This window comes from Heloderma suspectum, chromosome 4, assembly GCF_057233095.1.
Source record: "Heloderma suspectum isolate Gila_16-S chromosome 4, 16-S_ref, whole genome shotgun sequence".
Classification (NCBI taxonomy): Eukaryota; Metazoa; Chordata; class Lepidosauria; order Squamata; family Helodermatidae; genus Heloderma; species Heloderma suspectum.
This window is the reverse complement of record NC_139461.1, coordinates 116,290,923-116,317,868: the sequence shown is the minus strand read 5'-3', so window position 1 is coordinate 116,317,868 and position 26,946 is coordinate 116,290,923. Positions and strand designations below refer to the sequence as shown.

Below are 26,946 nucleotides of genomic sequence, written 5' to 3'. Positions count from 1 at the left end.
TGGTAAAATGCAGGATCTGCATATCCTTGATGTAAGTTGTGTAGGTAGTAAAGAACACATATGCTTTTATTGTGTGGTAAAGCAGTGCCCCCCAGATAGTAGATAAGACATTTGTCTCTCCTCTGGTCTTATACCTTTATATAAAGGTATATAAAGATTATTAAGATTTTGGCTGCAAGTAGATAGAAAGCCTCTTTCTTTGGAGAACTGCCACTGCTATCTCATTCCAGAGCAAGCAAGACGACACGCTTTACACAGCATCAATCAACTGATCGTGCAGGGCACATATTTCATTCTGACCTGTCAGAAGATGGTAATATACTGTACGTACATTATCCACATGAGATCATGCAGATTTACATACAAGTTAACAGGGTGTGAGGAGCAGCATCTAATTACAGTCTTTTTCTGTGTGTGGTAAATTAAACATACAATTAAACAACCTGAGCCTCGCTCTCATACACGTGCACATTTGCACCCACGCACCCACGCACACACACAGCAGTGCAGTCAGGGGGCAGCAGGTGAGCATGTGCATACTTACAGATACTCATTTTATTATTTTTACTTTAAACAGAAACTATTCACACATATATATATGCAATGGCGAGAGTGTTGGACTGGGAGCCGGGAGATCTGGGTTCTAGTCCCCACTCGGCCATGGAAGCTCACTGGGTGACTCTGGGCCAGTCACAGACTCTCAGGCCAACCTACCTCACAGGGTTGTTGTTGTGAGGATAAAATGGAGAGGAGGAGGAGAATGTAAGACGCCTTGGGTTCCTTCCAAGAGGAAAAAAGGCGGGGTATAAATGCAATAAATAAATTATATGCATTGTTTTCAGTGTTATTCTTATAGATTTAATATATGGGGTTGGATCCAGTATCTGCTTTCCCCAAGAGGAAGGGCTGTCCTTGTGGAAGTCCTCTGCCCAATTTTTGGGAATCCTCCTCTCCCCACACAGACCACAGCTCACCCCATTCAGCAGGGTTTCCTGGCACTTTGGGTAGCATTTTCATGGGGTTGGAGGGGCTGCCTTGGAACAGAGGGCCCCGGGGAGTCCACTTCTGCCAGCACAGTTGATCCAGCATAAATCTGGATCCAACCCCATAATGTTTCATATTATATATTAGGCTGGTATTTATGGCATAGGCAAGATTTAAACTAAAGACTCCAGCCCCATCTATACAGAGATGTCTTCCGACACTGATGCACTTTAAAAATCCTCCTGCGGACGGGAGGAGACAGCCACCGCCCGCTACGCCATTTGCATCCCTGTTCTTTGCAGTAATAGGCTACGTAAAGATTTACGTAGCCTATTACTTGAAGAACAGGGATGCAAATGGCGTAGCGGGCGGTGGGTGTCTCCTCCCGTCCGCAGGAGGATTTTGCTCCTGGCAAGGGTGGGGCAATACAAAGGGAGGCGAGCTTGCAGTGGCGCTTCTGAGAGAACACTTTTAATTAGGAGTGGGGCTCTTTTTTTTCTTGCCTGCTTTCTTTATACTTGGCCAAGGAGTAGAGCAGGAAACTCCCTTGGCCCCAACCCTGCCCCTGCGCTGGGTAGAGTGGAGATGCGCTCCTGGGGATTCTACACCCTTCCCAGCTGCTTCGCCACGAACGGCGGTGGGTGGGCGAGCAAGGTTCACACGGGCAGGGCAAAGGTGGAAGGTGCAGCCTTGGCGTAATTCCCTCAGCCTTTCAGGTTTCCCTTTGACGACCAGGGCTGACTCTTCAGGTAAGCCCTGGCTGCTTTCAGCAACGTCGGCCTGGCTCCCCTCCCGCACCCAAGCAGTTTAGTCTGGAGTTGTTTGTTAAATCACTCCTATATTCCGACGGAAGTCCCTACCTACGTAGCCTAGTTTCGATTTTCCAGACCAAAGTTAAATTGATTGATTTATCTTGTTCTCTGCGCCTCCAACTGTACCTCTTTTTTATTGGATACACACTTATTGTTAAGTGTGCACTGTATCGAATACAACTGGATTATCAAAAATAATAATAATAATAATAATAATAATAATAATAATACCTCAGCAGTAACAATTCTAAACTGGATTATCAATGATATTTATAATTCATTAGTAACAGTAGTTCTAAACTGGAGTATCAGTGTTGTTGATAAATAATGAAGAATTTAAAATGTAAATAAGTAAAAGTACTAGCGGTTGCCATTTGCGTCCCTGCTCTTTGCAATAATAGGCTATGTAAAGATTTACGTAGCCTATTACTTGAAGAACAGGGCCGCAAATGGCGTCAGTTATGCTGGACGCCATTTGCGTCCACAGTCCGGGCGCAGCAGGTGGACGGCAGCGGTCAGACCCGGACCAGCTGCCTCCAGGTAGGTTCTGTCCTGGGGAGATTCCAGGGGGTGGCAGGGGGGTAGTAATAATAATAGAAATAAAGTACAGAATAAATGTAATACACTTGCATTTAACCATCCCACCGGTCCATGGAAAAATTGTCTTCCACGAAACCGGTCCCTGGTGTCAAAAAGGTTGGGGACCGCTGCTCTAGAGGGTTTGGGCTTCAACTCCCATCAGCCCCAGCAAGCATGGCCAATGGTTAGGGATGCTGGGAGTTGTAGTCCAACACATCTGGAGGGCGGCAGGTTCGGGAAGGCTGGTATTTATGGCATAGGCAAGATTTAAACTAAAGACTCCAGCCCCATCTATACAGAGATGTCTTCCGACACTGATGCACTTTAAAAATGCATTTTCTTGAATTCGCATCCATTCATCCCGTGGCACACGTAGCCAATTAATCTGGTGTAGACTTGACATAAATCTTGTTTTTGTGAGACAAACATAATCGTAAACTGCATTAATTTGTTTATCAGCACATTTCAGCTAGTTGTTCCTTGAGACAAAGAAATAAAAAGGACAAAGGAGAGAATTGGGAAGGCTTGAAAAGAAAAGGCACTCCAAACTTTATTTTTTTCAAAGGCGGGAGGCGGGGGAGGAAGTAGCATCGCAGGAATGGGGTGACTTCTCTCCATTTTGGAACATCAACAAGTTTCCTTCCTTCCTTCCTTCCTTCCTTTTTTTTAAAAAAACATTCATAAAGGGTGCAATCCTATTGGGATAGGTGGCTGCCTCCAAACTCAGAGGAGACTACCTATCCAGTGCAGGGCAGGAGAAGCGCAGTGGGGATCATCCCCTCCATGCTTCACCTACCCTGCATTCATGGCTAGATAGCCAATTTTGGCTGTCTAGCCATGAGAAGTTGGCGTGGGGGCGGGGAGCGAATGCCAGACGATGCACCAGAAGTGTCGGAACAGCCCCACCCTGGCATTCGCCCAGGAATGCCCCGTTTTTGCTGCTCTGTGCTCCTCTTCTGAGTGCAGAGTGCGGGGCCATTCCACACTGCCAGAAGGCAGTGAGGGAGGGGATGGAGGTCAGTTCTCAGGGGACCGACCTTGGAGAGAAGGCTCCTAGTTTGGTTTCCAGGAACTGACCTATGCTATGGCCATCTAGCCACTGACTAGAGGCCATAGGATTGCACCATAAGCTTATTTGCAGGTGCGATGATGCAAAGGAGTGGAGTTGTTGTTGTTTTTAAAGTAATTCCCAAGGCAACATTTCTCAGGTGTAATTCCCTGTGCGTTAACTCTTCAGTTCATTGGGCTAAGCAGGGCAGAGAGAGAGAGCAGGAGAGAAGCCAGCAGAAATGTGTGTGTGTGATTCACAGATTCACATCTCTGCAGGTACACATTAGCAAATACTATTTAAAACACACACACCTGATCTTGGTCAGTGGAGAGTGAAGCCAATAGGAAGGGTAAACTCCTCCATTCCTGTCGGGTCTACCCTTCACTGATGCAACTTTCCGTTCCTCCTTGCAGCACTGAAGCTACTCCTCCTCCCTCCAGAATAGTACCACAAGTTTAGGAGATGAGTCCCAAAATGCAGGAAAATCACAGTAAACAGAAAATCCATCACAAAAGGTCTTTGTGAAAATGCGGGGTTTTATGGCAAGAAAACCCAGGATTGATAAAGATTGTGGGAAACATCTGTGGGAATATTGGGAAGTGGTCTGATAAATTTGCAGATAGCAGTTGCAATAAACAGCCTGTTAAGACTTATAGTCAAGGTGAAAAAGAAGGATAAAAAACTTTATTCAAGGTAAAAAAGGAACATACATAGACATCTCAGCTGCCACAAAATAAAACAGCACCTCATTGCAGGCAGAAGAGAAAAAAAGAAGGAGGTGAGATAAAAAGGGAAGTGGTCAAGATATAGGAGAGGACAAAGGGCAATTAAAGACAGTTTAGCAAGTTAACCCCTTATTCACCAAGAGAGGATTAGCCAGCAAGGACAGAAAGATTATCATAACTATCACCTCCCACTGGCTCAAACAATTAACTAACAAGTGTTGTTGCCCAGTTCTAACAATGTCATGTGTTTGAGGTGCAGTAGCACCGCAATAAATTCCCCATGTAGATTGGGCCTCCAGCTTCATCCATCCACTACCCTATACCAGTTCCTTCCTACTGTATTGTTTGCCATCAGGAATCGCTGTCTCCCAGTCCTTTGAAATTCAGGATTACCTGGGGTCACTTCAGCTTCCTTGGCTCCAGTCGCCCAGGAGTTCCAATTAAAAGAAGGAAGAGGCTGCGGGCAGGTTGGCTAACAGCTCAAGTTAGAGTTTCTTGGCTATCGCTCAACCTGTTGTGCTTAGGGAAGTGTGAGCATCTCATCATTGAGCCCCAAACCTGTTGTTCCTTTGCGAGTGCTTACAAAAGCTCACATCTTTCCTCAGCATTTGATGCAAGCGCTCAAAAAACAGTTAGAAGGACTATCCTGCTACATTTTGCATTTTTTCTGAAGGTCAGATGAAGAGGTTTCTAAATCATGAAATGGCGGAGGCGTGGCTAATCGGAAAAACACGCAAGACGTCTGTTCCAGCCCCATGAACTGGAATTTATAAACATGTTTTGCCAATTGGCTATGTTTAGTCTGTAAGATCCAGGCTAGACCAGAGATAACTGTTTATAGATATCCGTCTCTTTACTTTCATTTTTTTTTTAAATGGATATGATATACTGTACTTAAATCTCTTGTATGAGGGTGTATAGAAATGTGCACACTCATTTGCATATGTAGAAAGGATACTATCTAAAATATAGATAGCAAAATACATTAGTCATTGTTGTATTTTTTATCCTTTATATTCTTTATTTCCTTTTCTATTAATAATAATAATAATAATAATTTCAATATTATAATACTAGGATTAGTAATATTTCTGGCTGGTTGATTTTAAGCTTTATTATTATATAGTAGCTAAAAGGCATTATATGGCCAATGGAAATGAATTGTAAGCTTGCTTCCTTGTTATAAGCCTGAAGATACAATATTGAAACTGATTACTTATGCTGTATTGATTTGTAAGACTGGTAATATTATAGGTATAGTTTCTAAGTAGAGTGATATTTGAAATTTTCTGTTTCTTTCCCCTTTGTCCTTCTCTCTCCTTTCTATATTTTTTTCTTTTCCTTCTCTCCTTTTTTCTCTATTTTATTATTGATGGGTCCTCTTAAGAATACTGCAATGTTGGAAACTGTAGAAGACGATTATGTTGTTGGTGTTCTTTATTTCATTTATAAAGATAAAAGTAGAATAAAAAGTATTATAAAAAACAACAACCAGAAGGCACTCACATTGAGTACCCACCTTCTCACAGACCACTTTCCTGCCCCCCAAAGCAAAGAACTACCAGTCCCAGAACCCTGGCAGAAAGGATGTCAATATCACCAATGTTCCACTGGGGTTTCTGGGAGTGGTAGTCCTGATCCTATCCCATCCCATTCCAGGCAGGGAAGGCAACTCTGCTGGGGCTATGGAAGTCCTTGCCTCCACCATGTTCTCCTTTGCCAACCTCCAAAGTAAGGTCTCGCCCTTCAGGGTGGTGGAAAGAGGAGGCAGCAGTGACTTGCAAGATCATGGTGAGCATTGCTCTGCTCAACCTGCTTGTCTTGATCCTGCTTGCAAGCATTTGAATAGGGATGCTCACAAAAGTGTGCAATCAATGCTTCAGACATTTCCAAAAGAAAGAGTAGATGCTGAGCACCATGTAGGTTCTTTATATAAATGCTCGTGACCACTGCCCCAGGTTTTTGAGGGCCCTTGGGCAAGGCTCCCCCAATGGCCCCCCTCAATGAGTCTGCCATTGCCATTGTCACCAGCTGCTATTGCTCCTCATCTTCTTTCTCAGCACTGTTATCACTTGCAGAGATCCAGTGACCAAGTAGGTATGGCCGCTAATGCTTCTCTTTCTCAGTACCACCATTGTTTGGGCCAGAATGAGAGGCAGGTGAACAAGCAGGTTGCAATGGTGAAGAGGAGGAGAAACTCCAGGGAGATCTTGTCACGTGGCCCCTGCTGAGGTGTGGGCTTTTGGTAGGTGTCCCACCGTACCTTCCCTTGATGCATCCCTGCACTTTGGCCTCTGCCCTGCCCACTGCTAGTGTGGCCCCCCATCCCCAAGGGAATGTGGCATTTGACCATAAAAAAAATGTTCCACACTACTGTGCTAATGTGTCATCCAGAAGGGTTAGGTATCAATGGTACTGGAACAAAGGTCAGCAAGGTATAGATCAGCACTTCCAAATGCATGAAGTAACTAACCGTGGTGATGTAGCATACTCCATGGACATTGGTGTGGGGGTGTTTGCCAAGTGCAATGTTTTCCTCTTCCTGTACATAAACTAGGGGTAGCTTCTTAATACGTTAACGATGTGAAAATGAATACCAATTTACCAGTCTAAAGTGGATGCAAATATATCAGTTGGAAATCTAGTTATTTGAGCTTGCACATACAACAAAACTATTCAAGGATTCTGAATAAATGTTAAAATAATCCAATTTGCAACACCTGTCCTTGAGATCAAGTGTTGTAAATTTCTCATTATTTGTCTTTTTTTGCATGTACAAAACAAGAAGCATAATTACAAACCTACTAAACAATCCCGTCCTAAACTAAAACTTTAAGATTGACACAATCCTCTTAGTGAACCATGTTGCTGTCGTTGTGTAAGTCTGAGTGGGTGGAGGTTTTAATAAGGGGAGGGTCATCTTTCTTTGAAATAGTAAGTTAAATCAGGAGTTGGCAATGCAGACAGCACCCACCAAGATCCTCTCTTCACCCCAATCCCACTTTTGCCACAAATTTTCCCGACCTCCACAGCCAGGAAGCAGGAAGTTGGTGGTGGCACAGTGATGATGATGGTGGAGGCGGTGGGAGGGAAAGAAGCAGACAAAGCAGTGGCAGCAAGTGGGTGGAGAAGCAGTCAGAAGCAGCAGGTCAGGAGCCAAAGTAGGGGGCGGGGGCAGGGGCAGGCAGGCAGGCAGGTGGGGAGAAGGAGGAAATCTGGTGGTGGAGCTGGCAGAAGCAACAGGGATGGGGGGAAGGAGGAAATATTAAGGAGGCAGAAGAAGTGGTGGCAGGAGGAAAGGAAAATGGCAGAAGGGAGCAGAAGGTGGGAGAGGAGGAAGGACGAGGAAAAGGAAGAGAAATCTGGAGGAGGAGAAATCTGGATGCAATCCAGAAATCTGGATGCAATCCTATGCATCCTAAACATGCATAGGATTGCACCCTAAGAGTGCCAATTGAATACTTCATTGATGCCAGATTTGCCACGAGAGGTTTCAATATAAGCTGGAAAAAGGTGCTCACTGCTGATGGTGTTGTAGATATATGCCGGTCTAGCTCCTTGAATCAGCCATTGGCCATGATCCAGCTTTCTTTATGCAACTAGTCATGCATAACAGCCGGCGACCCCAGATGAGGGTGCATCAAATCCTAAATGGCAACAAATGCTGAATTCAGTTATCAGGTGAGAAATGCAGTGCAGATTTGGATGGCTCTGACTTGGTTGGGTCAATAGTGTTGAACAGCATACGGAAAGTATGCTACGTATTTTGGCTTAAAACATACAAAGAAAATGATAGTAACACAACCCTACTAGATCAGTGGTTTCAAAGAATATTCCAGGGAACCTCCATGTTGCTTGGAAGTTTCTCAAGGCTTCCTCACTGAGAAGTTCAAGAACGGCAGGTGCACTTCCCTGAAAGATAGCTGGCCAACCCACTACTGGACCATTTTCCCAGGAAATCTGGGTTCAGAGAGTTAAATGTGTCCTAGAGCGCACTCCCAGTTCATCCAGGGTGCTAGTGAGACCCAACAGACTCAGCCAGCACCTCACGTGAAATGGTTGTGCACCCTAGCTAGGGAGGTCAGAGAAATCCACAACGGAACCAAATGAGTTCGAATTTTTATGACTCCAACCTGTGGATTCTGCAACCAACAGGCTTTTCTCCTGTTGGGTGGTTTGTGCAGACCTGCAGACCATTTTTTAAATCTTTGGGAATTTTGTGCAAATTTGTGCACACAGACCCTACATCCTCCTCCAGGCTCCTTCCCTTCCCCTCCAAAGCACAGCCCGTCTAGCCAAAATAACGGAGATCGGAGAATTGGGAGACACTTCCACCACTCCTCCTGCCCTGCCGGCTTCAGCCCATCAAGGAATAGGAATCTCGGAAGCCCTAGAGTCTTCTGAGCAGCGAGAGCACAGTTCATAGGATTGCGCTCTAAGTGTATCCTCACTTCAGCTCATTGAAATCCATGGATTTAAGCAAGCCTGTGCAGTAGTTTATTGCCAACATATCGTCTTCATGCTTCTCTCTGAGATGTGTTAATCTCCTCATCACCAGCTAGACACAGCTGTTAAGTGACATCATGTTCTAGTTCCTTTTTGTGCCATTTTCTGCTGATGCCTTTTGCTCCTGAATCTGATACCGTGAACCTGCTTACCTAGATGTCTCCAGATTGTCTGGGGAGACATGCTTTCCTATAAGATTCTCCTCTCCATGCATTATGTAAAGTCTGAGGTTATGAAACAGGGACAGACTTGTATATCTCCTCGTTGCAATTATTGCATATACAAAAGGGCACACGTGCTCATTTTAAAAAAGGGGACTATTATTCAGTAGTTTCCGATTATGTGCACAATAAAGAATACTTGCATTGTCATTAAGGTCACCTTATCCGTGGCTCTCCATAGGAACATTTTGTACACGTTGAACCATTTGTTCCTTTTTGTCTCCTTTTGTGTGTGTGTTTGAAAACTTGATAAACTATCTGGAAAAAGACCATAGAATCATAGAATAGTAGGGTTGGAAGGGGCCTACAAGGCCATCGAGTCCAACCCCCTGCTCAATGCAGTAAAGCCATCTTTACTGAATCTGAAAAGCAGAATGTTATCATTATTATAAACATACATACACATGCCCTGAACTAGGTAGCATGAAAATATTTACACTGTAATCCTGTACATAACCACTCAGAAGTAAGCTCTATTTTGTTTAATACTATCTACTCCCACTAAGTAACTGTGTATAGTGTGAATCTGTGGCTCTCCAGATGTTGCTGGACTCCAGCTCCCATTATTGGCAGCCAGCAATGGTCAGCAACAATGGGAGCTGTAGTTCAACAACATCTGGAGAGGCATTGGTTCCCCGTTCTTGGTGTGCAGGATTGCAGCCTCAATGATGGACATTACATTAAGGCTGGTTCGACAGAGCCCCCACACAGGTGTGTAAGCTCACACCATATAATTCTGACTTAATAGCACAGTTGTCCATATACTAGACAGTGGTACTGTTGGGCATCCACCTGTTTTGTCAGGAACGCTATCACCTGATCTATGTATCTATTAGTTTTCATGCTGTTATGTTGCCATATTACCTGTATGATGCCTTACCCTGTAGAAATGAGAGGTATAGCGCTGGTATTACCAGCCAACTGTTACCACTTAATTTAAATTAATTTTCATTTATTTCATTTCTATACCACCCAACAGCTAAAGCTCTCTGGGTGGATTCACAAAAACGACAATACAAAATACATAGTTTTACAAACAGTTAAAAAGCTAAAACAACAGTTGCAATAAAATATTGGGACCTGATAAAACACAGACATTAAAAAAAACCTCATCATATGCCATCAAATGCCTGGGAGTAGAGGAAAGTGTTAACCTGATGCCAAAAAGATGACAATGTCCCAAGCAGACCTCAATGGGGAGAGCATTCCACATGTGGGAGGCCACCACGGAAAAGACCCTTTCTTGTTGCCATCCTCCAAACCTCCTTCAGAGGAGATACTTGGAAAAGGGCCTCAGATGATGATTGTAGTGTATGACAATGCAAAATCATATCAGGAGGCATGCTGTCAGGTATTACAGTCCTGAGCTGAACTTGAGGAATTTTCCTTGTGTTGTTCTGCGCCCTCAAGAATACCAGGGCAACTATGCTTCCACTGTATAATTTGTCAGCTCCAGTTCATATGTGTATTGACCTCCAGTAAGCCACACTGGATAAATATCAACATGTTTGTTTTCTTACTACATAACAGTAATACCATGATTTCACGTACTCCCAAAGCCAGGTAAAATAAACCAGCACATAGAAAGTCATCAAGCTCCTTTCCCTCTCAGTCCTCAGTTTCCAACTGTCATAACTGCTGTCAGTCAAGAAGCCCAATCACCATGGAGTTCTATCACCAATACAGCAAGTCCCCAGCAGTTCCTATTTCACCACAACCTGGGTCCAGCATAACCTTTGTATATAAGGCCCTCTTCTCTCATCACTCTGCAGACATCACCCTATGTGTAATCTTGTAGACTCTACGAGGAAGAATTGAGTTTTAAAAATATGACAATCTGTGAAAGAGAGAACAAACACTATTTTAGGATCATGCTCATCTGCACAAGCAGTTATCGTATGCAAAGAATGACTTCTTAAAAGAACCCTGTGAATGTTTATAGCAGTCTAAAATTGTGCTCGTGGTTATGCCTGAACAAGTTACGTAGCTCACCAGTGCTTCTGTACCTGTCAAAACCCAGCTAAGACCCTATACACAGGATTCTACAGAAAGTTAGCTATGCTTAAGTCCAATTTAAATTAATGACATAAGTTAGCTGCAACTACTAACTCCCATTGATTTCAGTGGGTCTCAATTGTGACTTTCTCTGGATGAGGTGTCAAATACCAGAAATGGCCATTCAGCCACTGTGACAATGAGATTTTTAGGCTGACTGCTGGAAACCTGAAAATGGTCTCAGCAGAATTGATTTTGCAAAAATCAAGGGTCCAGCCATCACAAATTACTGCTGTGCTTTCTTTTGAATCAAAATCCAATGCAAAAAAAGTTTTGTCCGCTTAAGCTCTTGGGATATCACTTTAAATGTTCTTCCCACACTTTTAAAACAATCCTAGAAAACTAGCAGGCCAGGGGGAAACATTCTAACCCAGTTTTGCTGGATGCTGCCTAGTTTCCTTATTGTTGAGTTTTTTATTGCTGAAAACTTGTTCAAAATTGATTCCTCTACCTGTAGTGACATAGTCCATTTAATCATCCCAGAACTCTACCACCTCATTCTGCTTGCAGATGTAAATCCAGCCTCAATTTAAAAGGCAATGGATCAAATTATTAGTAGAGAAAGTTTGACCATGCATCATTCAGAGCAACTGAAGAAGACACACGGAGATTCCTTAGAGCCCCATGTTTATTTTTTAGTCATAGGCCGATGAAATAACTGGACAATCCTATGCAGATCTCAGAACAGGCTGCATCATCTTGGCTCTGGGTTTCCTCCTGAGAGCTGTTTGGACATTTGTAATATTGTAGAATTTCCTCTTCTAAGTCAGCTGATTATCAGGCTACCCCTGGATGAATTGAGGTTTGTGAATTCAAAGAGCCCAAAGCATGCATGTAGCAAATGATTATAGAGAATAGCCACAGACGTAAACAAACAAAGAGCCATGCGGGGTAGTAGAACAAAAGATTCATCTAGTCTAGACATGGCACCTTTAGGCACCCCAGGGACAAATTTCCCAGACACCCTGGGGTCACACACAGCCCATAGTGGCAAAAAAAGGAAGCAGCTACATTTGGCACTTTGGAGTCTCTATAGTGGTGTTATGTTTTGTTCTTTGCTGCTGCTGCACTGCCAAATTTTAACAGTGCAGGGTCAGCAGTGTGTGTGTGTGTGTGGGGTATACCCAAGGCTACAGTGGGGTCACACGCAGCCCCTATGCTGCATGTTACCCACCCCAGATGTGGCCAGACAGACTCTTCTTAAAAAGTAATACGCAGGACACAAAGGAAAGAGATTTCCCATGTTGTTCATTCCCAGCATAAGGTATTGTAGGGGTGCTGGGGAGCCTGTGGCCCTCCAGGTGATGTTGGACTCCATCTCCCATTAACCCTAGCCAGCATGGTCAATGGTCACAGATGGTGGGTGTTGTAGTCCAACAACATCTGTAGGTTCACAGGGTCTTCCCCCTGTTGTATTGTTTTCCGACATATAATGCCTCTGGACTTGGAGATTCCATTTAGTTACCACAGTTGACGATAAATTACAAATGTATTGAATCCCCCTTTGAAGGCATCTAAGGCAGCGTCCATCACCACATCCTGTGGCAGTGTATTAACACGCAGTGGGCTACCATGCCAGTTGCAACTTCGCTACACATTTCTCACAGCACCAGTTGGCATTCAAGGTGGCCCACCAGTGGCCTGTTGCAGGGAATATGAAAGTAAACCTCAGCAGTTCCTCCCTAAGGGGACATCCTGGCAATCTGTTATTACTATGAGCCTACATTCTTTTACTGGAGTCTTTCTGGAAAATCTGTGCTTTAGGGGACATTGTTATAATGGAAATGTCCTCAAAGGTCATTATTTGCGGTGCTTAGGGCACATGGGGAACTTACAAAGCCGAAGCAGCATCTTCAGTACTGAATGGGTCTCTTGGGGTGTGTTTCCACCCTATCGGCTTCACTTTGTTTGCAACTTTGTTGCGATGTTCCCCAATCGCATCTTCTCCTTTTCCAGTTTCCACAGTGCTTAAAGTTCTGGCTTATCATCACTGTTGCCTGGGGCTCTGTGCTCTTTCCACTGAGCTCTAATCGAATGATTTTCTTGATGGCTGGGTGGAGTCTGAGTGGAGTCTGGGTTAGGTCTGATTACCTCATCAGAGTTCCCACCTCCTGGGCCATGTTTCCAGGACAATGGAAGGAGAAGCTAATGGAGGAGTAGAGGATTTTTTAAAAGGAATCAACTTTGCTGTGAAAAGAAGCTTTCCCCCTCTCGCCCCCTTTCTCCTTTCCCCTGAAAGTCCAGATGCACCTGCATTTCAGGAGCAAGCCTCATTGAGCACAATGGGAGTTACTTCTGAGAGGACACACATATGCTTGTGCTGGGAAAGTGGCAGGGGGGGAGAACACAAAGGGGGAAACTAGCCCCATTTTAACCCAGAGGACCTTTATATGGAAGCTGTGAATGAGTTACATCCTAAGGCAATAGACCAAGGCCTCAAGATCACGCTTAATCGCATTTAAGGAATAGGGCTTAAAAGCATGCTATTTCAATTGAGGGGGAATCTCTGTAGGTTCCAATGTAGGCATTCAAAGGCAAGCCTCATTCAGCACAATGGGAGTTACTTCTGAGGAGACTAATGGGTTTGTTGTAGGAAAGAGAGTGGTAAAGGCAAAGATGGAATCCAGCCCCCATTGTAACCGGCAGGATAGCTATAATGAAGCTGCAAAGTACTTTCTTCCTAAGGCAATTCATCAGCACCTCGCTTGGTCACTTAAATGCATTTAAAGAATTGGGCTTTAATGTATGCCATTTCAATTGAGGGGGAATCTCAGCTTAATCCACTACAATGGGAGTTACTTCTGAGGAGACACTAATGGGTCTGTTGTGGGAAAGAGACCAACACCAGCCCCAATTTTAATGCACAGGATCTCTATATGGAAGCTGTGAATGAGTTACATCCTAAGGCAATAGACCAAGGCCTAAAGATTGCGCTTAATCGCATTTAAGGAATTGAGGGCTTTGATATGTGCCCTGTCAATTGAGGGGTTTCTCTGTTATTTCTGTGGTCATTGAGAGGTGGGAGAAAAATGGGAGAAAAAAACCCTTGACTGGGATCATGGGCTGTGTTCTAGCGCTTATTTTCAATGATATTTTAAAAGTAGCTCCCTCGGCATCCTGCTCCAAAACGGCGAGGCAAGTTCCGGAAAACAGGGAGGGAAAGGGTTGGGTCACTGAGGTCAGAGCGACACACCCACAAAGGCCGGGCAACGTGCCCCATGGGCAGGACTGTGATACTGGACCCAGTGCAATTGTGGAAACAGATCAGTAATGGAGCCATGGTAAGCTGGAAAAGTCGGACTATAAGCAGTCCCAGAAGAAGCGGTTGTTCAGCAATAAAATGCGGGGCTGGTGCTGAATGGCCACGATGTCATGGAAACACAGAGATCTCACCATGCAGCCAGGTTGGAATAAATCGCTGGTGGAAACACAGCCTTGGTGTCAAAATCCACATGCTGTCTGCAATATGTGAAGTGTACATAATTATAAAAAACCATATATGCACTATAAGTAATAATCTATGATAATTACATTTGAGGATTGCAAATGTCCACTTTATTCATGATACTGTTTTCATTAGGCAAATTAGATTTCATCAAATTGTTGCAGATTTAGAAATGCAAGCTTGTTTAACGGCTGTGGGTGTGTAAGAAGATGACTATAAATACCAGCACCTCACAGCAGAAGAGCATCACACTTAGCTGGCAGTCTCTGATCATCACTACTGAAGTCAAGGTAAGGAGCTTTCCTTTGAACTACCTTAGGTGTTCTTGTGTTTGGTGATATGCATCGTTAGACAGAATGAAATGTATTTGTCTTAGGCAGTTCTTCCAAACTATGGTTTTGGGAGTGGGAGGTATTGCAGTGTGTACCTGGCTTGCAAAAAAGTTTATTCTCAAAGATTTGAATAGTAAACCTAGGAAGCATCCGGACAGATCACGAAATAGTGGATTGCTTTCTTATTCCATTAGAGACTTTGGATTTCATCATGGCCACCATGCCTGAAGTTATTGCTAAATTTGGCGCCGAGTTTCTCAATCAGTTAGCTGATGAGCACCCACATGAAAACGTCATGTTCTCCCCTGTGAATATCAGCTCTGCACTGGGCCTGCTTATGTTAGGATCCGGATCTGAACAGGCAGCTGAGATCAAGAAGGTGAGTGTAATCAAGCAGCAGAGAGGCAGCCTTCAAACTGGGTTCCTTGGCAAATGGCTTACCATCACTGCTCCTCGCTATTATTATTACACTGTTATACGATTATTACAATTTGTCCATCAAGCCATTCTCCATCACAAACTGCCTTAATAAGGTCAAAACCAACATTTTTGTGACTAAGGCACTATAGTCAATTCTTGGTCAAGTTATGATTGCAAGGTCCAAAGCCAGAAACCTCAGTGCTTTGCTCCAGGGTTGAGAACATTACTGGCATCTACAGTACAGTATACAGTGATGCCAAAGCTCTCGTCTATGTTGAGATATATGTGTCTCTATTGCTGTCAAAGCAGCTGTTCTCATATGGCTCACACACATATGTATTAGCTTTTCTACAGCTAGGGCTATGGTACTTTCCACCTTCTTCTACCTGTATCTATGGTAGCTTCTCATGTTGCACAAAGGTTTAGTAACAGCTGCTCCTTTTGTTGCTGCTCTTTGCACTCCCTGTGCATTTTTCATTCAAAAATATATGGGCTTTTCCCATATAATATAGATGGACTTACATTCATGACACCTCTTTATTTTTTAATTTTAATTTTTATCATCATCATTATCCTAAATATACCATTAGATTAAAAATACCATGTCTTATAATGTGCCTGGAAGAAAGTCTGTATATGAGATTCCATAAATGTATAGAGATGTAATAACATTATATAACCACATAGACAATTTCCCTTCCCCCAATTTGCCAATCACAAAGTGATAGTTGCTATTAACTCATGGTAGATATCTAGAATACCTTAATCATTCATCATCTATTTGGATGACTAATATGGTATAATTCAGATATTGTATGCTGAACATGTTGAATCATTCACAAGATAGGGATGTATGAGAGGAATGAGGATATCTACATAGTAGTTGGTTCCAGATGCCACCTTGTGGTATAAGAGACATATCAATTCGCCAAAACATACAAATCAGGTAAAACAGTGCTGCTCTTTTATTATCTGAGCATCTGAAGAAATGTAACAATTTTATTCAAGCTCCTGCACTGGGATGAACTGAAAGAGTATAACAGACCCAGAAACAGAAGACGTCTGGAAGCAACCAGAAGCTTTGGAAGTTCAGCAACCAGACTAAAGGTATCTACAAGAAAGCATGAATAGGGCTGCAGAGTATACTTTCCTCTATATCCAACCTGCATATTGGTATTATTTCAAATTACTGCAACATCAGATTTCATGCCAACTGGGGAGAAATATATTTGAGGGAAGGACAGGAGCCATGAGTTTTCACTAAAATCTTTGCACATGATTGTTGATGTCATTTTCACAAATACATTCTCACCCAAACACTCAGATGTGAAATTGACTTCCCCTCCTTGAGTTGCAGTAGAACTTGCAAATGAAAGATCTTTGCATCTGCTCTGTTGTATTATTGGGCGTAGATTGAAACAAGGTTTATCAGACATTTTGAACAGTTAATGTGTTCGACACAGAGGGGGTTCCTTAGCCTTTTCCTTTAAGAGGGACTGAACTTGAAGTACCTATGAATGCAGACAATTTATCATTTCATTGCAGGAGCAAGAAAAAGTTGTGCGCTGCCCCAAACCCAAACCCCACCCTGAACCTGTGCACCCTAAACCTGACAGCAGGCAAACTATTCATGATCCATACCCAAAACCTGAGCCGGAGTGCTGTCCTGAAAGAGTAAGTGGTGAAATACTTGGGGCATTTGATTTTGATTTCCCCCCCCTTTCCTTTCCTTTCCTTTCCTTTCCTTTCCTTTCCTTTCCTTTCCTTTCCTTTTTAATATTTAAGGGTTATCCCTAATTATATTAAATGGATTAACAGAAGTCACGATCAGATTGAGAGAAAAGGAGGAGATGAAAAATAAAAGTGAAACCCAGATTTAAAATGCCTGTTCAGCCGTGAACTTCACTGGGTGACTATGGGTCAGTCACAGTCTGACCTACTTCATAGGGTTGCAGTGGCATCCAATTGGATAACCCCCATGAATGCTGACCTGACTTCCTTGGAGGAAGAGTGGGATTCAACTGTAATCAATGTGTATTTCACAGTAAGCATCACTGAGTTCCATAGGTCTTCCAGGTAAAAGTGCTGAAGATTAGGCTATAGGTTTTTTAAAAATTCTCGTGACAGAAGTTGTTAACAAACCTGTACTGTCCATTTATTTAGATTTCTGTGTTAAAATAAGCAACACAATGCAAATAGAAAATGTTGGAACCTTTTATGAATCAACACTGGAGACTTTTTATGAGTCGAATATCTTTAAATCTAGCCCATCACTGCCTGTTTTAAAACTGAAAGAAGACATGAGCATTAACTGCATGCTTGGTTTCGAAACCCCCCCAGTTAGATCTCTAGTCTCCTCGATTGTGACTTAACTAAGGAATAGCTAGGTGGGAATGGCTTGGGTTCAATTATAGCATTGGTTTCACTGGTGCCAGTAAAGCATTAGTATTAGAAATGGCAATAAAAGAGAGGAAACTGGCAGAATTATAGTATTGGAAGGGAAGAAGTCTTTAACTAAGGAAAAGGGGGGATTCCCCCCCTATCACCGCCTTCAGTTTTATGACACTGCTGCTAGTTTCTAGATCTATGGGACTGTCTAAATAATAGAAGAAGTAGAAATAGCTGAACTAGTTATGGACTTGGAGAAAAGGAGCATCAAAGCATGTTTAGGGACTATCAGCAAAGTGCCATTAGTCCTAACCTTCCTTTTTTATTATTAGCATGTTCCAGACTATGAGTGTGAGGCACCGGAAGGGGTCCATACCACATTCAGCAAAATCCTGGCAGCTCTTAACAAACCCAGCACCAACTATACACTGAGTTTTGCCAACAAGATCTATGGAGACCTTGACATTGCCTTCATCCAGGTAACTCTAATTTTTCATTATATACATTTTTTATTTTGTTTTCCAATACAATCATTCAAGAGTTACAATATTGCAATTTAACACATGCATAGTATATCTATAGTTGTGGTCCATTGCACAAACCACTATCTGAGCTTGATTGAACTGTGGTACAATCTACAGTTGTACCGGTGTCAGTAGAAGTATGCCTCATTCCAGACCACCAGAGTTAACTGTAATGATTGCCTGTTCTACATAGTGCTCCACCAGCAAAATCCAATGTTCTGAAACCTTAGAGAGGCATAGCTGAGGCTGAATCTACACCAAGCAGTTATACTGTTATCATACTGCAGCATTAACTACTGGTGCCCATTGGTGTCACGTGCAACAATAGTTATCATTGCAGGATAACGGTAAAGCTGCTATGTGTAGATTCAGCCTTAGATAGTTAACAAGTACCAAGGCCTTTTCAGTGGTTGCCCCTCCTTTGTGGAATTATTTGCCTTAGGAATCCCATGAGGCTAAGTCTTCCCTGCCTTTAAGGAGACTGACAAAAATATTCCTATTCATAAAGTCTTTGAAGGCATTAGGTTGTACTCTTAATCATTCTTAAGTTAGGTAGATCCTTCAGAATATTTTTCTGTATTGTTATATTTACTGATACATAGATCCAATTTTTCTCCCTATACCCAGAAATTCCTTTTCTGTGCTCTGAAACTGTACTTGTCAGAAGTGGAGGGAGCTGATTTGCGTAATGCCCCAGAGGAAGTGAGGAGACGCATGAACGTTTGGGTCGAAATCCGGACACATGGTAAGAGCATACCATCCACTGTCTGCTTCTTACTGTATTTAGTGAAAATTTAGTGAAAATGAGCTACCAACTCTTTGCTGGAGTACCCAGTGAGACGATAGAAAGGCTTTTTCAAGACCAGTAAAGGCATTCTTCAATAAGGATCCATATGTTTGTTCTGTAAAATTGTAAGAATAATCCAACAACTCACTATGGTATGACTTATGCTTTCCCCAAAAGCTCAGAAAAGTTCAAATTGTTATGAAGTCATTCATCTACTCAAGCTTCTCCATTTATCTTTCACAAACAGTGAGCTACAAATTGTATATTTTTATTTGCAGTATAATATAATAGCTAAAAACTGAACAAATCAAAATGCATTGTAACCATTTCTTTGTAAGGTAAAGTCAAGGATCTCTTCCCCAAGGACAGCTTTGATTGTCTTGCTCAGCTGCTACAGGTGAATGCTCTCTACTTCAAAGGACAATGGGAAGTCAAGTTTGACAAAGAACTCACAGCAGAAGCCCAATTTCATAGACATGATGCTAATGAGGTGAGTTATATACACATATAGGTTCTGTCAGTTTTACAGAGCCACAGAGAGGAATTGGTTACCTTGCACCTTTCAGCAGAGTTGTGTTCCCTCAACAGGGTCTTGATGTTGGAAACTCTGACAACTTGGTGCAAAGATTGCTCTGCTGATCAATTGGCCCTTTTGTTTGGAGAGGATGGCCCCCATACAACTGATGTTATTTGCACTAATGTTCCATTGGAACCAATGGGCCAAAATTCAGCCACTAATAGCCAGTCCCATTGATTGCAATGAGGTGAAAGCAGGACTCATTGTAGCAGGACAGTGGTGTTGAATTTCACCATTATAACTTACATATTTGAGTTCAGATCCATGGTGCACCACTAAAAAACAACGACCCCTGCTTCCAAAAACAGAAGTTGTTCTTCACTTCTAAAATGTGCACCTTTATTTCTTTCTCTTGTCAGAGAGACTGCCCAATGGTGCAGCTGATGCACAGGAAAGGTGTGTACAATACAGCAACTATTGACATATGCGATGTGGAGGTGCAGGTGCTTGAAATCCCCTACAAAGACAATGAGCTGAGCTTCTTTGTACTGCTACCCACAGATGACAGTGCTGAATCTCTTCAACAGGTAATACATATTCTGACTCCTATGACAATATCCACCGTCTTTATCTATGTAACCCTTATGTGGACTGAGCCAGCACTTCACCCATCTCTGGCCATCTAAGTAACCAGATGATGTTGGTGCAAAGGTCCTTCTTATTCGCTCTTGATCTAGTGCAGCCACCCTCGCTTTGCAGTCATGACTGGATCTTGGGTGATCTTGAACTGAAATGATATCGCTGCACTCTCTATTTGTTCCTCTAGCTGGAAGATGGACTTAGCCATGAGAACCTGCTTGACTGCTCCTCTAAACTGAAGCCTGAAGAGGTGGATGTTGCCATTCCCAAGTTCAGCATGGAGAAGAGCCTCTATCTCCAGGAATACTTGAATCTGCCAGATCTGACCGATCCTCAAAAAGCTGATTTCTCCAGAGCAACAACAACAGAAGGCGTAGCTCTGACCCAGCTTGTCCACGATGCATTCCTTGAGATCGATGAGGAGGGCGGGGAGGCAGCAGAGGCACCCCGTCGCCTTCGGGATAGGCGACCATGTCGGGATCCTGTGCTGTTCCGATGTGATCATCCTTTCTTGTTTTTTGTCCAGCACAATGGCACCCAAGCCATCCTTATATTTGGTAAATTCGCTAAGCCAGAATAAAAGAAAATTTCTGATCCATGCAACGAAATCAATGGAAAACGAATACGGAAAATGCTTTTTTAGAAAAATGCATTCTTTCTTCTCTTTGCCTCAATCTCTGCAATGTGAATCACTGCATAAACGTGGGCAAAGAAACCTAATATTTGGTGGTGGGTCTAATCTCCATGGGATGACAATGATGTTTGATGGCTTTTTTCTTGCCCTACTTGTCTGTGGTTTGCTTCTTCCATTATTTTACATCAGGTCATCTTTTTAAAGAATATCCTCCTTCCTCTGGCTATTGCCCCAGCTCTTGACATCCAGGTCTCCACATGATAGCCAACAAATTCAAAATGGCTACATCCAGAAAGAGATCTTCTGTCCCTTTAAGGCCTCTGAAGAAGGTCAATATCGAGGAGGTGCACTTTTCCCACTAGGGTAACACTTTGCTGGGAGAAGCTGCACTTCTCCCTTCAGTTTTTTTTTTAAAGGGGACTGTGTCTTTACAGATATAACCATCAGGCATAATTGCAGTGGGAAAACTGGCCTTTTCATTGATAGTAGTGCTAGCAGCAGATATTTTAACAACTGGTGCAAAAAGGCCAAACAATGTCCAAACATCTTTGGAACAGAGTTTATTTCTTTAAAAATGACTCACAGAAGTAGAGCCTGGAAGCCCAAAAAGGTTGCCTGCTCTGGAATCTGCTTCTTGATGCAAGTCTTCATGTTGCTTCATGATACAATCTGCCCCAATATTTGAAAGACATCTGTTCAGATTGCATTGCCTAAAGTCTGCGTGTTACTGTCATCCTGTATCCACCGACCTCATAGTAAGTCCAACTGAACTTAATGGGAATTACTTTTGAGTAGGCTTGTATAGCATTGCACTATTCTGCTGTAAACTGTGGTTTAGGTCCTTTAGCAAAAGTAGACAATTAAAATAATTGCATTTAGCTTGTGAGACTGTGGCATTTCACTGAAACATATAAAACTTTCTTGTATCTTTTTTTCACCTGGACTTGAACTGCAGCTGCACAATATCTTAATAAACAAGGCATTTAGTAAAACTGTGGCTTTGTAGTTTTCACTGACAAGGGGGTATTTCACAGAGTATATGTGCTTAAGGATCATCATAGCTAGCTTCCCCAGGGCACTGAAACAATCGCTTAGGCCTCACTTAATATAAACAAGTCAAACCATAATGCAAGAGAAACATCCTTTAAAGAAAATTTGTGTATCAGACTGCATGAGACAATGTCTTCTTGGATACCATTCCATTTTGCTGTTGGGGTGCATGGTCAGTGGGAAATCTAGAGCTTTGGCGTAGAGTCTCCTTTGGCCTTTAAGCCTGTGTGGGACCTAGGTTTTGGTTGCCCTCAGCAAAACGCTGTCTAGTCAATGGCTCTCCTTAGTATTCATGCCACTGCCTGTGATCATAGAATCATAGAACCATAGGGTTGGAAGGGGCCTACGAGACCATTGAGTCCAACCCCCTGCTCCATGAAGGAAGCCTGATTCCCAGGCAGTCTCCCATCCAAGGACTAACCAAGGATGACCCTGCTTAGCTTCTTGGCCTGGTGGGGAAGACTGAGACCAGATGCCCCATGGTGGCTTATCCACCACCAGACAAAGAAAGATTGGCTGCTGTTCCTGCTTTTGCTCACATGCTGGCCAAATATGGTTCAATAGCCTCTTTCTATAAGTTCCACATCATCCATTTTCTAAAGGGACAATTCAAGGACTGAGGGACAAGTACCGTCTTATGTTTTGCCTGTGTTTTTACAAGCATGCTGACAATCAGTCACTCATTTCAGACAGATTGATTTCAATGTTATTGATATATTATCTTTCCAAAGTATGCAAAAAGCGGTTTGCATCCAAATTGACAGCAACCATTTGTGGAGCCCAAGGATGTGGACAAGTTCCTTGGAGAAGTGAGATCCACCACATGTGTGCTTGCCCTTGCCCTTCCTGGGTATAAAGGCTGCCAGAGAGGAAGTAGCTGAGTGGGTAAGGATAGTAGTGAATGCCTCTCTACAAGAGGGTGTGGTTTCACCATGCCTAAAAGAGGTGGTGGTGAGACCTTTGTTTAATAATTCCACCCAGAACCCCACTGTACAACATAATTTCTGTCCAGTCTCCACTATTCCATTCCATTCCATTCTTGGCTTATGATTACTGATGAGTACATTTCAAAGTGCAGGTTCTCATCATGACAGACCTGATAGCTATACATCCCCAAGGAAAATCCCCAAAAGCAGGCAGCTGTCTTGATCCATCTCTCTCTCTCTCAGTCTCTCTTTCTGTATTATATATGTCTTTTGTAGGTTTTTGGAAAAGCGAACGGTTCATAATTACCTATTCAAGATCAAGCCATCTAGGAACGCTTTGCATTACAACAGGTAGTTCACAACAATATACTGTTGCTAGGAAAATCTACAGCATGGGAACAGAAAAGGCTGAGGGCAGCAGCAGATGATGCTAATCATCTCTGCTAATCAAAAAGGTGCGGTGCTTTGACTTGGTGAGCTCTGGTGTCACTATGCCACTATTTATGGTGTGTATCTTGTCCCCCATGCTATTTAACATCTACATGAAACCACTGAGGGAGGTCAGCCAGGCTTCTCACGTTCACTGTCACCAATATGCTGTTGACCCCAACTCTATATCTCCTTTCCATCTAAAACCAATAAAGCTGTTCAAATTCTCAATGAGTGTCTGATGTTGCTAAAGTATTGGATAAGGGTGAACATATTGAAATGCAATTCAAACAAGAGAGAAGTGCTCCTGATCTGTCAAAAGGCAGTTCAAGGAACTGGGGTTCAATCTTTTTTGGATGGGGCTACACTTCCTACTCCTGGACTTAACCCTGAACCTGGCTGTCCAGGTTTTGGCAGTGGCCAGGAATGCCAAGGCTACTGTACCAAGTGCACCTGTTCTTTGGAATGTTGAATATGGCCACAGTGATACATGTTGTCCTCATCACATTACATTTAGACTATTGTAACCCACTCTGCATGGAGCTGTCTTTGAAGAGTGTTCGGAAACTTCACCTTGTTCCAAGTGCAGCAGCCAGACTATTGACCAGAGCTGGCTAAAGGGAGCATGTGACTCCCATGTTACAAACAGCTTTGCTGGCTGCTGGTCCATTTCCAGGCACAATTCAATGTGCTGGTTATGAAGGTTATGACCCTCACAATTTGGAACCAAGTTATCTGAAGAACAGCATTCTCTCATAAGAGAGCTTCCCTGTCTTCTAAAATCCTTCGGAGAGGTCCTTCTTTCTGTCCTGCCACCATCTATGGTGGCCAGGTATGGATCACCAAAAAGACAACACAAATTTGCATATGCTAGTTTATATGAATAGGTGCACATTTAGAAATAATTACTATAATTTAGATAGAAATACAGTACAAATCCCCATAGTGGGGAATCCTGTGTCCTACAGATCCCCCTCAGAGGGCCAAAGTAATTGGAACACACACACACAATCAGTAGAAGCAAATCTTGCAGCCCCAGAGGAAAAGCAAGGAATGAGGTGGTGAAGGTGAAGGAACAGCTGCTACCAGGTCCATGATAAAGGAAAGGGGGAGGGAAAAATACAAGTCATTTTTATTATCATATGAAAAAGACTGGAAGGAAAGTGTTATATGTGTGAGTGAGTGATGGGGTGGGGTGGCGTAACCATTTTCAAATAATCTCAGAGCTAACCACTAATTCAGTGGGATGAGTCTGGGATTCAGCTGGCCGATATGTAAGTATTTATCGTTATCACACCTTCAGCTCCAGAAAGACTGAGCACCTCCTAGCTCTCTTTTGACTTCTTCACCCCATAATTCTTCTTTCCCCTTCTTGAGACAATTTCATGTACCTCTTTCTTCCATCCCCCACACCTTCCTTCCACTCTGTCCATTTATACTCCTATCTCTGCTAGTTATTTTTCACCCATTCACCTTGCTGACCTGCTGATCAGTGTCATTTTGAAGGAGCCTGGGCTGCTGAGGGCATTCCCCCTCCTCACTGGAAGGCCCTCACCACAAACATCCATCCAAAGCTTGCTGGGATTTGTAGTCTGGTAGGGAGAGATGAAGATAGAAGGAGAGAACTCCAGCTCCCAGAACACACTATGTTCTCTAACCTAATCTTCACCTATACAGATAGAAAAGGTTTAGATTTATATACCACAGTGACGTCCAGATCTAGAATTCTGGAATCTGAGAGAACAAATGGGAATCCAATCCAGACACAAAAATGGACAGGACTGAAAACAGAGAGCGGTCTGGGACAAAAGAGAACATCTGACTACCCTACCCCCATCTGAAGCACATTTGCTGGGGACTTGAGAGAGGGCCTTCTTGTTGGCAGGACTTGGAAGTCCTTGCTAAGGGAGACATGGCTAGCCTTGGCTCTGGTTACCTTCTCCTGGAAGGCAAAGACATTTTTATTTAGACAGATATTTGGTCCATAACTATGATTGTAAATATATGGTAATTTGCTTTATTTGGTTGTTTTCCTCAATTTTATTGATACTTTACTGACCTTGTTTTTATTTTTACTTTATATTTTATTGGTGGTTTATTGTATTTTTATTGTCTGTTTCAGACACCTTGAGCACCTTTTGGTGGAAAGGTAGGATACAAATTTAACAAACAAACAACAATCTCACAATATCACACTGTATAATACAATAAATACATTCCTAAGAAGAGGGCAATACATTAATAACAGTCCATTAAACAATGCATCAGAACATAGCTAAAGCAATCAAGCCAATAACATAATTCATAATTCCTAAATCATATCACTATCGTTTTATGATATTATTTTATTTATTTTAAACCATTATTAACCACCCTTGATTAACAAATTCCAGGGTGATGTATAAGATTCATTAAAACTGCAATTAAAATAGAAATAACCCACACCAAAACAGGGAGTCTCACTAAGCTAAGCTTTAACGTAAGCAGATGCTTGGTTAAACAATTATGTTTTTGCCATCAAGGTTGGCGCCTGTCACACTGCAGGAGGAAGATAATTCCAAAGGGCGGGTGCCACAACTGAAAAGGCTCCTCCCCTGGTTTCTGTCAAAGTACATGTGCAGGTGATGGAACATCCAAGAAGCCCTGATCTGTAGATCTGAATGAAAGAGCAAGTTGATATGGGAGTAAGTGCTGCCTCGGATAATCTGGCCCAAGTGGTCAATAATGTGCCCTTGAAATTGCTCTGGTAACATGTTGGCAGCCAGCACAGTTCTTTGAGCAAAGGTGTGCGCAGTAGACTCCCCCACTTAGGGCGCAATCCCATGCAGGTTTAGACAGAGAAATGTCCTGCAACTCCCAGCATGCCCCAGCCAGCATAGCCGTAGGACTTTTTTCTGTAAACCTGCATGGGATTGCGCCCTTAGCAACCTAGCCACTGAATTCTGCACTAACTCTAGCTGCATGTTCTGAACTAGTCTCAAGGGAAGCCCCACACAGGCACTGCAGTAATCAAGTTTATATGGATCACTGTGGCCAGACTATCCCTATCCAGGAATGGCTGGTGTACCAACCAAATGCAGCTGGTGTACTAACTGAACTTGGCAAAAGGTACTCCCATTCACCAAGTCTATCTGGGCCTCCAGGGAGAGAGATGGTTCAAGGAGTTGTTATTGTTCAGTTGTTAAGTCGTGTCCGACTCTTCGTGACCCCATGGACCATAGCACGCCAGGCCTTCCTGTCCTCTGCTCTCTCCCGGAGTGTGCTCAAGTCCATATTCATTGCATCAGTGATGCTATCTAGCCATCTCATCCTCTGCCCTCCCCTTCTTCTTTTGCCTTCAATCTTTCCCAGCATCAGGGCCTTTTCCAGTGAATTTTCTCTTCGCACTAGGTGGCCAAAATATTTGAGCTTCAGTTTCAGTATCTGTCCTTCCAATGAGCAGTCAGGGTTGATTTCCTTTAGGATTGACTGATTTGACCTCCTTGCAGTCCAGGGGACTTGTAAGAGTCTTCAGTTCAAGGAGTACCCCCAGGCTATTAACCTGATCCTTCAGGGAGGGTGCAATCCCATCCAGAACAGGTAACCTCCCTAACACGGCAACTGTCCAGAGTCTCCATCCTGTCAGGTTTCAACATCAACGTATTGGCCTTCACCCAGTCCACCACTACATCCACACATAGATACAGGACGTGCACATCTACAGCTGACTCAGATGTCACAAAGTAATAGAGCTGGATATCATCAGCATTCTGATGACATCATGCCCCAAAACTCCTAATGGCCCCTCCCAAGACCTTCATATAGATGTTAAACAGCATCAGGGACAAGACAGTGCCAACAATACAGCATTGCAAAAAACACTAAAGCATCAACATACAGGAGGGGTGCAGAACCAATCAACCCTGTTGAAGTTGGTGTACCT

At 43.0% G+C, this 26,946-nt stretch overlaps 1 protein-coding gene across 1 annotated transcript; it reads left to right on the top strand.

Moving 5' to 3' along the window:
• The first annotated feature begins 14,921 nt into the window (after window positions 1-14,921).
• Window positions 14,922-21,614, top strand: LOC146347347 (serpin B3-like). Its single transcript, XM_084848130.1, has 8 exons — window positions 14,922-15,089; window positions 16,139-16,237; window positions 17,377-17,409; window positions 17,851-17,997; window positions 18,670-18,787; window positions 19,168-19,319; window positions 19,766-19,933; window positions 20,173-21,614. The coding sequence occupies exons 1-8, from the start codon at window positions 14,922-14,924 to the stop codon at window positions 20,563-20,565; spliced, it is 1,278 nt and encodes a 425-aa protein (XP_084704256.1). The 3' UTR covers window positions 20,566-21,614.
• The last annotated feature ends 5,332 nt before the right edge of the window (window positions 21,615-26,946 follow it).